Consider the following 13,224-nt stretch of genomic DNA (forward strand, 5'->3'; position numbering starts at 1 on the left):
CTACTTCCTTTAATATTATGATTGCAGTTACTTTTTTGTTTTTGCTATTTTGACAGTTTCACTAATTTCCCCAGAGAATGAACGATCAGGCACCTTAAGGGAACCGATATTTATGAGGGTACAGTTTGAATGAATTTAAAGGGACTGTTGAGCCTTGAGTGTCATGTGAGTTGTGAATGGAATACATGTTTTTTATTTACTTGATTAAAGTATACAAATACATAATAAAAGTACTTTGTTTGAAAAAACACCCATATCTTAGGGCTGATCCGACAGCTGCATCATTCAAAGAAATTCTAGATCTCCCCCTGGTGGGGACTTCTTAAAACCACGTGCGTGAACATTAACACGCCGTATATATTTATGGGGCATTGGTTTGCTCGCCCTCATAAATAATTGCTTGTTTGTGTTTTTTCAAGCCTCAATAAAAAATCTTCGGGCTCTATTGTTCAATTTTTGATAACAACAATCAAAACAATATCGTGGAGGGGTGAGGATCGATAGCTCCACTCCTCCGTCTCTCTCTCCCGCCATCACGGGCGAGAGGAAGAGAACAGCCGGAGTGAAGATGCATTCCAACCCGGTCGTCAATATGGTTCATGATCTTTGAGAAAAGAAATGTTCCAGGAGCAATGGTTAATGGTGTTATTTTCTCCCCAGGTCGTCACACACAGACACACACACACACACACACACAGACACACACACGTGCCCTGCAGCTGTGTGTGGTAGCGTCTCTCTCCTATTAACCAGGCTGCCTTAGAATCAATACAAAACATAAAGAGGCTTAATCTTTTCAGGTGCTTGGTGCTGATTGCCCATTACACAATAATAACACACCTTGAATCCCATGGACCATGAGAGCACAGAAACACAGCCCCCCCGACTCATCCACACACATTACACACGGCTACACACCAGACACACAGTAAATCTATAGGTCTGCAGCTGAACAGATGGTGTCAGTGGTGGCGCTGGGCCTTTATGACGGGTGTTAGTTAGCGTGCTAAGAGAAATTCCACTGGAAACAGTAGGATTCGGGGGGGATCGAGTTTATCGCCTCGTTGGAATGAGACGCTGCTACTGTCTCTCTGTGTGTAGACTGGGCTCTCTTGTCCGCTGGCATGCAGGCTCGGGTTCGCTAGAAGTTCCACAAGTCTCATCTCCGCTGGCAGAGCAACAGCTGCTCGCCGGCCACAGCTCCAGCCCAGGACACCGAGGATTAACGGCCAAAGTTCTTGGACTGTGAAGTGGAATAAACACTTCCTCGGAAACCGCACACCGACAAAACCCGCTTGGAGACGGAGCTTTGGCATTTTCAACGACCGGCGCTGATGAGCATTCGATATTAACGAGCAGCTCTGCAGGTTGTTTGTTTTCTTTTCCACAGTCGCTGATGCTCCAGGTTTGAAGTGACTTACAACGGGAGCAACGGCGGCAGTAAGTCATGAGGTGTCGGGCTGTCAGAGCGGCTCCTCCACAAGCGACCCGGCTGGATACCAGTTGCCGTGGACGACCGGAGTCCGGCTGTTGACGCTGGCTGTGTCTCTACAAGCTGAGCCAGCAGGACAGGTGGAGGATCTGGGAGCCGGGCAAGTCCAGGACCGGAACCAGGGCCACTGACGGACTGGACCCTTCCAGGGAGAGTCTCAAACTTTCTTCAAGTCCTGGCAGGGGGAGGGGTTCAAGAGGGAAGTGGGGGGTGTGGTGGTGGGGGAAAAAGAAGAACAAGTCGTTAGTTTTCGTGAGAATTTGAACTGGAGGATCTCAAATAGCCGTCCCACCGGGGCAGTCCCGGGACAGAGGCTGCACTTAACCCTTCGACCGGTGAACATGGGCCTGTTTACAAATGATTGGCATTCTTACATCCATGGCAGATTGCAACCCCCCCACTTCCCCCCCGCCCTCCCATTTCAACCTCCTGCAGCGCAGACATATGGTCAACAAGGACTGAACTCTAAGCTACCCCTCCCAAACTTGAACGTACATACAAGCAAACACACCAACGCAAAGGGAAGGGGTGGGGGGTGGGACCGTGGCATGCCCTTTAGACAACTGAGCAGCAGCTTGTTGGGGAAGTGGGGGGGGGGGGGGTGTCTAGTGGAATGGATCCCCTGCTCCTGTTGTGGTGGGATGTTACGAAGCTGTGTTGGGAGTTCTGCTCGGGTGTACAGGAGCTGAGAGATGTTGTTAGTAAGTGTGAGTGTGTGTGTGTGTGTGTATGTGTGTGTGTGTGTGTGTGTGTGTGTGGCCGGACTACAGATGGACAGTGGACAGGCATGTGAGAATTCATTGAGCGTCTCAGAGCCCGGTCCTGATGACAGCCCGTCTATTTAGCAGCGACCCGCTGGGATTCTGCCTCTTCCCTCTCCTGCTCCGCCAGCTAATTGGTCACAAGTGTTCCTGTCTCATGGTCGACTGTCCTCTCTCTCTCTTCTTCTGGTGTACCAGCATGTTGGGACGGGGGGGGGGCTCAGGCGTGGTCAACGTGATCCAACACGGCCGGAACAGAGTTACACATTTGGGAGAGCAGTAGTGTGTTGGTGAAATAAGGCGGCAAATGCATAAGTTAAAAGGTGTTTGCTCCAAGCACCTGTACCGTAACTCCTCAAATAGACGAGCACCACATTTTGAAACGGCATCTGGCTGGACCGGGATTTCCTAAAAGACGTCTCACTTGACCGCAGTAACTGACTCTGCTCGTTTCATTGTCAACATCAATTGTTGCTCACTTCCGTTGTGGTTGTGTTTCCATTGTGTCGTTTTTGCAGCTGTGGGTTTTGTGGTTACGCCATATGATACATCACGATACATGGGCAACGACACGATATATCATTATGTATTGTGTTTAGGGTTGCAAAATTCCAGGAATATTCAAAGTTTGAAACTTTCCATGGGAATTAACGGGAATATACGGGAATTAACGGGAATTAACGGGAATAAACTGGAAATGTTGTGGGTGATTTATACTAACTGTATTTACCTTGTCATATACAGACATAAATATAAACATTCTGTTTTGTCATAGGCTGATTTGAGCCCTGAGGAAACTTTGGGCACTTGACTATACGCTTCTGCATCGTTGTGTCATTCTTAACATAGGTCTTTGCACAGTATTTGCAAATGTACACAGCCTTTCCTTCTACATTGGATGGGGGTGAAATGTCTCCACACATGAGATAGTGCACGTGGCATTGTTTTGTAGAATAAGATGAGAAAAAAGTTTGTAAAAAAACGCTAATGCAATGCCAGAGATATAAATAGTTAATTTAATATTTTCAGCAGTTATATCATCGAAACTTACCTGACAAGTCCTGCACACTACAGCAGGCTTCAATAGCCCTGCCCTCTTTAAAATGGAGTTTTGAATGATGTTTTTATTGCTCAGCGTTTAATTTGCCTGTTTTTTTTTTTTTTTTCAAAATTCCCCAAATCCCCGAGCTGAACTTCCCATGGAAAGTTTCCGGAGACTTTCCGGAAATTTACCGGAAACTTACCGCCCCTTTGCAACCCTAGTTACAATACATATTGCTGTATTTGGCAGTAGTCTACACAGGATATTGTGCTCACACTATCAGAAACATCAATCTCTCGACATTCACAGTGACATCTGTCTGATATTCTATGTGTAGAAATGAAAATCTGGACCAGTTGTCTAGAGTCTGAGACGTCAAACGCAGTCTAGAGGTCTTTTAATAACATCTACTGGTGCTGCACTGCTGCTGTCTGACATCTGCGTGAACTTGTAGAGAAGCAAAACCAGGACAGAGGTTTCACGAGCAATTCAGAACTATTTAATAAGCCTCACTCTCTTTCATTCGAAGCGCACGCAGCATGACAACCATCCTCACAAAGAGCCCACACACCCTAATTAGCTAATATGCACTACAGCTTAAAACGCTCCCACTGAACACAGGGAGATTTTAGAGGGCATTAAAGCCTAAATATGTGTTATCAGAGCATGTGATGCACCCTGGGAGAAGGGATCCTCTGGAGAAGGCTCGCTGACAACACGAGTCGGAGATATCACAGACCAGAGGGGTGGTTGTGTTGGGAGAAGAAACGCTCCCTTCATCGCACCGAGTTCGTTTTAAGTCGGGACGTTTTAATCTTTGTACGAACAGATATGAAATAACTCTGTTCTCAATGTGAGATCTCTGTCGGTGTGTGGCTACACAGACCTGCCTGTTCGACCGTGGGTGAAAGACACGAGAGGGGGTGAAGGTGACTCCAGCGACCAGGCAATTCTTAAAAAAAATTTCTGAGTTATAAGCGAGTAATTACACACACCGCTTTGCCCCAATCCCTGGAAATTCTTCTTTAAAGTCACACAAAAAAAAAATCGTTTGAGCGCTTCCCATCACTCACCCCAGTCCCCTGGTCTCACAGCCCCCCCCACGGGGAGCCCCATTGAGAGGCCCGGGCAGGAAGATTCAAAAGCCATCACATTAGCAATGGGATGGAACTAAACCATCTACCCAAGAGGACCGGCCATTATTCTGCTTCACGGAGGAAACACAGGGAGCTGAAAGGGCTGCTGGTAAATCTTGGTGTTTTTAAAACCAATACAAATCCCTGCAACGCCAACAGCCTTTTTAAAAACGAATTATTACATATATATATTATAAGCCTAAGTGAATAGAAGAAGGGGTTTCACTCTCAGTGAAGGCTGTGGTATAAAGGGGGAGTGGCCCCGCCGATGCCTGCCGGGCTTATGGGGCTTTTAAGCAGTGGCCGAGGCCCAGAGCCAGTGCTTCTTATACGTGCTACACTGACTTCCAAACTGGTCAAATTAACCGGTAAACAGGGATTTAATTAGAAACTGCTCATGAAGATCATTCATGTGATCGTAGGAGAAGGAAACCAGAGGTGGAGGGGCTGAGTGTGTGGAGGAGGAGCCACAGAGAGATTCCTCAAAGCAGCTTTTATCAAAGTCATATAACTGTTCGGATCTGAAAGTAGTCCCTCATAGTGATAACCCCATAGAGAATTATTATATGACTCTGTAATTCCCCTTTTGGTGTTTTTAGGTTTAGTGTCTTTAAGCTTATTATTTTGGTTTTGCAGCACATAACTTTACGGTTCTGGTTCACTTCCTGCCCAGCAACAAACAGCAACTGTCAAATTACCATAATTGAGCATTTGGTTGTAACCATATCTTTTATTTGTTATGTTTGTTAATGTAAATATTGTTCCATACTTACTGAATGATTTGCAAACCGAACTAATCCGACTAATAAATGGTGGAATCTGTCTATCACGTTTTTATTTTCTCGACCATTGTGCATCTGATTGTAGATATTAATATAGAATATATATATATAGAATATAATATATAACTTCTGATCTGAAAGTAGTCCCTCAGAGTGACAACCCCATAGAGAATTATTATATGACTCTGTAATTCCCCTTTTAGTGTTTTAAGGCTTAGTGTCTTTTAGCTTATTAATTTGGTTTACAGTTCTGGTTCACTTCCTGCCAAGCAACAAACAGCAACTGTCAAAACAAACAGCAACTGTCAAATTACCACAATGGAGCATTGGGTTGTAACCATATATTTTATTTGTTATGTGTGTTAATGTAAATATTGTTCCATACTTATAGGCAACTGTTTGTAAACCAAACTAATCCGACTAATAAACGGTGGAATCTGTCTATCACTTTTTTATTTTCTCGACCCTCGTGCATCTGATTGTCGACCAGAAAGTTTCAGTTTGTAGAAACCATTACTCCCATCACACTATTGTATTGTAACGGTGCCACGCATGTGAAACCACTACACTGTCGTGCTCACACCAGCTGGTTTCTGCTGGTTTTGGTGGAGCTGCGCCGGGCCCTATCTCTCAGAAAACCTTTCTATCGTAAGTAACAGGTTGAGACAAGATGTTTAAAGGTTTCATTTGGAGCATATGTCATGTCTTTCAGCTGTAAATCCTGACGCAAGTAACCGGAGGAGGGGGGGGGGGTTGTTGTCTGTCTGCCCTGCTGACAGCAGCAGTTGCCAGGCTGAGCGCCAGAGGTGTTACTTTTCTTCCCTTTGACTTTTTGGATTCATCACCCAATGAGCAGGGGCTGTGACCCATGAAGACGCCCGTGGGGGGGGCTCCCAGGGCCGGGCTGTGCGTGCAGAGTAAGGTAACAGATTCCAGCTCCATGATGAGTCAGTAAATGGTTTTAGGGAAGTGGCCAGTGCAGCCTATAATCAACGACACACACACATGTCAAGGGTAAAGATCTAGGTTGACTGTGCTCCAGAAAACCAATGAGCCATCGGGAGAGTAAAAAGCTTCTATTTAAAAAAACATTATATTATTAATACGAGAATCTCTGGTTTAAAATGTACATTATGAACAATCCTGGCAAACTGACCTAATGTCATTCCTTAAATTAGAAAAAAATCAAATTGTCACTCCGAGGGTCAACTGAGAAATTCTATACTTTATGTCTCATATTTCGACAATGTAGCTACAACTCCTATGGTGAACAACATATTATGTGTTTTTTGTTTGTTTTTTTTTGTTTTGATTTCTTGTTCTTTTTTTTTTTTTGTCCAGCTGTGCTCTTACATCAATGTGACTGTACAAATGTAAGGTGGTTGATGAGATATTCTGTTTGAAAAGGGAAGACCAACTGGGGTGGGGGGAGGGATAATGTTTTGTATGTTATCTACTTGTTGGTTTGTTTGTTTGTTTGTATGTTTTGTTTATTTGGTAAAAAAAAAAACATGCATCTATTTGTTAAGGTCATGTAACATGAAATGATATGTTTCAATAAACAGATTTATAAAAAATAAAAGTTAAATGTACATTTGAGATATTTTAATAATAGTTTACCCTCACGATGAACTCTTCCATTTTAGATAATGACCGACAAAATAAATGACAAGCATCGTATATATCCTGAAACAATGCTCAATAAAAATTATATATATTCAGGCAACACAACAAATACTGCCTTTGTTCTGTCGCACACATCAAACGCATATTCTTAACATTCATCACAGTTAACCCTGATTTCATATCCTCCATAAGATGAGTTGTGTCGGAGCTAAAGATGACAGTAAGATGGCTAGTTTGGCACGGATTCAAAAATGTTAATTGACTGCTCCGGCGTTGATTTGACAAGTGAGCTCGTGTGATCGATGTGCTCGTCGCCCCCCCGCTCTCCCTCGGAGGGAACATCTCTCAGGATGAAACAAATTCCGCCGCACACATGTGTCTCGGTGAGAACCTAGAATCCTGGGAGCAGTAGATGGTGGCGTATAAAAGTGTAATGATGACAAAAGACTGCCAGCTGCTCGGGTTACTGTACACAGTGCAGACACAACAAAAAAATGACTTACAATAATTAAACACAGGAAGCGGCGGATATCCTCTTGAGAGGCTGCTCTCTGGAATACTTTATGGAGTTTACTTAACCAGCCTCAGCTCAAACTTTCTTTGAAAGGAGAGCGCAGAGAGAGACGGGCTGTCACTTTGTTTTCATTAATGCAGCGACGCCGGGGCCTCACTTCAGGAGAGCGGTGCGCCTCAGAAGTGTAACCGCTTATTTAGGATAAATCCTCTTAATGGGTGTAAATATTTGACCGGTTTTTAAAAGGCTTGTGTGTAGTGATACGCTGACGTACCTTTAATAATCTGCTGTGCCAGCGAGTGACCGTGCTTGTAGAACACGCGGGCGCACAGTGGCACCAGCTCAGCATCCATCTTCTTCATGGCTTTCTTGAACGTAGCAGCGACTGCCTCCGTTACATCCTGCACGTCCTTGACCTCCGGGTCACCAGCGGGCAAGGCCAGGGAGAGGGAGAGTGACGCGCTGCCCTTGTCGGCGGACATCAGGGTGCAGCACTCTATGGACCCGCACGCCACCTTTGCCGTCACGTGACAGGAAGTCCTCTTTGTGTAATCATCCTGGACGGCGGTTACGTGAAGCTCAACGGCTGCGCCCTTGGGCAAGGCAGGTACCACGGCGACCAGTAGAGCAGGTTTGATGTCAGGCTGCCACAACAAGTCCTGCAATGCACACAGATGGTATTCAAATGAACAGGCTGGTAAATTATATACACACACACACACACTCACACGAGTCGCACACTACAATCAAACGTGTGGCCCTCCTGCTGAGATCCATTCCGTCCACAGACACTCCTCCATCAACATTATCGTCAAAACACGTCAAACAAATTCTACCACGCTGCACTAAGACGGACTCTTCACTCCGCAGACTGACAGGCTATCAATTAACTGGAGATTGGGAGGTGACCCTTGCTAATGATAGTGTACAAACAATCCTGAGAGAATCCATAATGCTCACGGCCGCTCGTCGGCTCCGAGCTGCATTCGCTGACATGACAGGTCCCATTTCAGATGACTCCTCACCTCTGTGAGAAGATCATTCACAACCTGCCACGGCAGCTTCGCCACAAACATCTTTAGTAGAAAACCGTCTCGATTTGAATCAACAGAGCCAAGAAATTCTCGTTATTTTTCTCCTCCTCCTCCTCTGGACCGAGGGGCCATTAGCAGCAGCAGAATGTCTTGGAGCAGTGCTACAACGTGGCCCTCTAATAATACTTGGTTGTGGCTTCATCTGCTAATGGGAGAGAAATGAGTGTTTTATATAACCATCGTTTCGGTTGGAGTCGATAGGGCAAACACACTTAACCCCCTTTTTCAGTCGGCTGGATCAATTTTCATCCACTTACACCCCACTCCGTAAGTGCAGAATAATAACAGGTTACTTGCATTTTATTTTGATATTCACTCACAAAACAGAGAGAGAAATCGTTGACGAGAGCGGATGACGGCCTCTTTGTCCCTTCGGCTGACGGCTCGTCGCGTCCCGGTCGGCCAGACTCGCCGGAGCAACACTTACCATCAGATTAAACTTGAGCAAACGCTTAATTGTGTATCAGCAGCTAACCTCTCGCCTTGGAGAGTGGAAAGAGAGTGGGCCTGAATGTGTACGAGTGCCGTTCTTTAAGGTTGAGATTTCTTTACTCTGCCGATTCTGGAGAGCGAGGAGCTGGCGGTGATCAACAATAACAATCACCAGAGCGGAGAACAATAGCCGTGTCGGCCGCCGAGCTCTTAGCGTGTCAGACAAAGTGACAGCACACATACGTGTCCGATGCTTTGATAAATGTTATATTAGCACTTCTGGCGCTGGGCTGGGGGAATTCTCCTGGAGGGAACTGCTCGTGCACTTGTCAATAGTGATTGAACATGGAGCAGAGAGCGGGAACTGGGGGGGAGAAGTGACAGGACGTGGGGGGGGGGCCCTTGCTCAGCCAGGCTTAAAGGCCACCCTGCAGGCCCTGGGTGCCGAGGTACAGCACCCGAGCGAGTGTCCGGGAGGAGATGAGGGGATTCGGCGCTCGGCTCCAGCCTCTGGCAGGACTTTCTTCTCACAGCACAGTTGCTGAGCTTTTTGTCAGAGCTGTCGGACGAGGTTACATCAGGATCTGTTTGTTTCTTTATTAACGTCTGCACCGAGACGTTGCATTAGGTGGGGAAGTTTGTTCAGCAGTTCTGTGTAGCTGAATCTGCCAAAGGTGCATGATTGCGTGTGTGCTTGCGTGTCTTTGTGTGTGTGTGTGTGTGTGTGTGTATTTCTACTGTTTTCAGACATGATGTCATGAAAATTTCGGGAAAATCGGATCCAGAGCATTCAGGGGAGGGGTGGCGCCTGTGTTTCTCTACAAAAGTTCTCGAATCGCATTGTCTTTCCAAATTGACATCTTTATCTCTGTCTTCTACGTGTTTTTTTTAGAACTTTATTGAAGAGAAACACAAACATTCCTTGACAACATCACAAATTATATATGACAGACTGATTAGTGAAAAATAATAAATAAATAAATAAATAAATAAATGGACAGTTAAGACATTCCATTGTACCACAGGATTCCCCTCAGTTAGAGAGGTATCCTGCAATAGGTAGCCACCTCCTCACAAAAACATCAGACCTTAATTGTAATTGAGCAGTTAAAGCCACCATTCCATACACCTCCCTCAGCTTCTGTTTCCACTGTGCCACTGTAGGTGGCTGTGGATTCAACCATTTTATTGTCACCATTTTCCTAGCAGTCATCAAGAGTATATGTAACAAGTGCTCTTGGCCTCTTGTGTACATGCCTTCAAGAGTTATGCTTCCCCTTTTTAATCAGCAGATATTTGGGTTTTCTTTTTGTTTGATTCTGTGGTTTATTGAAACGTCATCAATACACCCACTTGATTCTTGACATGGTTTTGTTATTTAATTTGGACGTGATCCTGCTGTATTTTCACATGAGCTCACTGGACATTTGTTTTACTGGCGAGCTGGCAGGAACGACTCCAGAATATGCGTTCTCATATACAGCCTCTCCAGATCATTTCAGGAGATTATCTGGAGTTCAGTGCATGTCTGAAAGCTCTCACACTGTGGTCAGAGCTCCATCACGGTGTTTCCCTGCCAGGAGAAAGAGAGGTGGGGGGGGAAACGCTGGGTGATATCCTGACCAGAAATCATTTGTTAAATTAAGCCAATAAAACACAAACTTTGATATATGGCGGAGCTTAGTGCTGGAGTGGCAAGTTCACAGGGCAGGAGGGTGGCAATGGGAGTGTATGAGCTTGTGTGTGTGTGTGTGTGTGTGTGTGTGTGTGTGTGTGTGTGTGTGCAACCACTTAACACAATCCATCTCATTACTCCATTTCCCCTCAGTTGCCGGGCGTGCAGCCGTTCTCCCAGTGCTTTCTCACTCCGCAGGCAGCAGGTAAACGCATGAAGTCTAAATCTGCTTGGCTCAGCTCTCCACGCTGATGGGGTGTGACCTGCCTCTTCTTATGTTTGTTTTCTTTTCTCCCCACTTTCCTCCCTCTCACTCGCGCCCATGCGCCCGGAGCGTGCGGCGGGGGCAGGATGGCTGAGAGGCGTAAAAGCCGAACGGTAAACACGGTAATAAGGAAGTGGTGTAAAGGCGAGGAGCAGCAGGGAGCTGATGGGCCTGCGCTGCTTAGCCAGTTCCCCTACATTTCCTGCCCAGCGGGACTCCTCCAGCATGTGGCTCTATGTCTCAGCACTTACTGTAGTGCTGTCAGCCTGCCGTAATATCCTCCCTCCCCATTCACTCTCCTTTCTCCAGATTCCACTCTGAAGCTCATCCGATTGTTTGTGTAAATGAATCGCACAGGGTCGAGTCCGTGGGGGTGAGGAGAAGTTTAAGAATGAGGCCATTAAAAAAACATGGCAGAGGCCAAGATAGCTTCAAAAAGTCCAAAGTAAGCAGGAGGGAAATAATGACGAGACGGTTTTACTGTGGTGTTCAGGGGAGAAACTCTCCACACTGCAATTTCATTAGCTCTGCAAAGATATTTTTACTCCATTTGTTTGTTTGTCAGCAGGATTATGCTGAAACTACCGAACGACTTTCCACGAAACTTGGTTGAAGGACGGGACATGTTCCAATAAAGATCCCCATTAGATATTGGTGCGGATTAAATAATTATTTATCACTTTAGCTGCTTTCAGAAACACACACTGAACTCCAGAGATCTTACTATGGTCTTTCCATGGCAAGTCTCAAAGATCCACAAGATTCACTGAAAACAATAATGAAAATAAAAACATAACTTTCTGATCCAACATTTGGCGTGTATCTGAACCAGGGCGGATCCAGGATTTTTTTTTTTACTGTCTTTAACATTGTAAAATGGCGTTTTTCCACATTTCTGTTAATTTCCCCAAAACAATTAATGGATATTGATGAAAATACAGACATCTTAAGTGGACTAAAAATTATGAGTGTGTGAAATTTGGTGCAGATCCAAATAAAAACCAGGATCTAGTGAAGTCGGATGTGGTTTCATAATGGGACTGTTGGGCCTCCAGGTGTGCGCTCCACTGAGTACAATTCTATTTACTAATAATTTCAATTGACAATCCTGTCAACACCACCAATCATTTCTTGAAAAAAATAATTTCCCACATTCTATAAATATAGCACGCTTAATAATAATTTTCCTCTGTGACACCTTTTCAGAACCTGTTATTGCAACACAGAGGGACGTCTGTTTAACATTTATTGACTTATCACATCAGCATCTCCATGTTCATCAAACCCGTCGCACACACGCTCGCACACACAAAGACAAACAGGCTCTTTGTGGTTTAATGCACCGTAAATGCAATTTCACACTTGTGGAGACTCCAGTCTGCTCCCAATTAACCCTGCGAGCTTCTTCATCCACCTGATTAGATAAATTATCAACGCACAACAACAACATGGCTTCACAGACGGGCGAGGCGCTGGCGTTTCCGTCATAATGCACTTCACCCGTTTAACTTCCTCAAACTACCACTGGAACAGTTAAAGATTGAATAAAACAACTATATGGTATAATGTTTATTTCTAATTTTTAGGAACATCCAATTTGGCATTTTTAATTTAAATCTACAAGAGCACATTAAACAAAACGTAACAGATAATTATGTAGCTATTATAATAATTCAATTTCTAGTGTATTTGCATTTTGTGAACTCTGCCCTGTTTTTCTCTGCAGCTACATTTCTAAAAAAGACTTCTATATGAAGTATTAGGTTACTAACTTGGAGAGTAAATATGAGTCTGCTGTCTGTTCAAATGGATCCCCACATAAAGCTGCTTGTGAATGAAGGTGGAACAACAGGTGGAAACTATGTTCGAACTGTTCTCTGTGGGAGTTTTGTTACCGGTGTTTGACCCGAGTTAAACATCGTAATTACAGTCAGTTCAGATGAGCACCGGTGCTGTGGATAATCCCCCCCCCCCCTCCAGGCTGAGAGCATCTCCCCATGTTTAGGATAAAACCACAGCTGCTCTCTCTCTCTCCCTATCTTTACCTGTGCATCTGCACCTGAAGGGAAAGAGCGGTGTATGTTCAACAGCTGAGCTAGGAAGGCCGACCAAGACAATTCATCTAATTAAGTCAAAGTGAGGTTGGGTTCGTCACCTAGCACCGAAACTCAATCTGGAAGTCTTTCGGAAATTAGACATGGTCTCCCCATAGAAATCCCGGGTTATGCAAATGAGTAGTGTTGATTCTTCCTAAACCCCACGTGGACGCACAGCAGATGGGCGATGTTGTCCACCTCCAGTGACCTCTGACCCTATGCTTTTCCTCTAGTAAGGCCTGTTATCCAAACATCCCAATCTACATGCTAAATTGATACTACGCTTTCAGCACTTCAAAACTAGAAGGG

General features: G+C 45.0%; 1 protein-coding gene across 1 annotated transcript in view; it reads right to left on the minus strand.

Annotated features, from left to right (window-relative positions):
- Positions 1-227: 227 nt before the first annotated feature.
- The window catches only part of dph6 (diphthamine biosynthesis 6), a 64,412-nt gene continuing 51,415 nt past the window's right edge, over positions 228-13,224 (minus strand). Inside the window, exons 14-15 of the mRNA XM_061082759.1 lie at positions 7,628-8,012; positions 228-1,667 (exon numbers count right to left, since the gene is read on the minus strand). Of these exons, the coding sequence (XP_060938742.1) occupies positions 1,549-1,667; positions 7,628-8,012 (504 nt within the window). The 3' untranslated portion in view covers positions 228-1,548. The remainder of the gene's footprint in view (positions 1,668-7,627; positions 8,013-13,224) is intronic.

Source organism: Limanda limanda, chromosome 12 (assembly GCF_963576545.1).
Source record: "Limanda limanda chromosome 12, fLimLim1.1, whole genome shotgun sequence".
NCBI lineage: Eukaryota > Metazoa > Chordata > Actinopteri > Pleuronectiformes > Pleuronectidae > Limanda > Limanda limanda.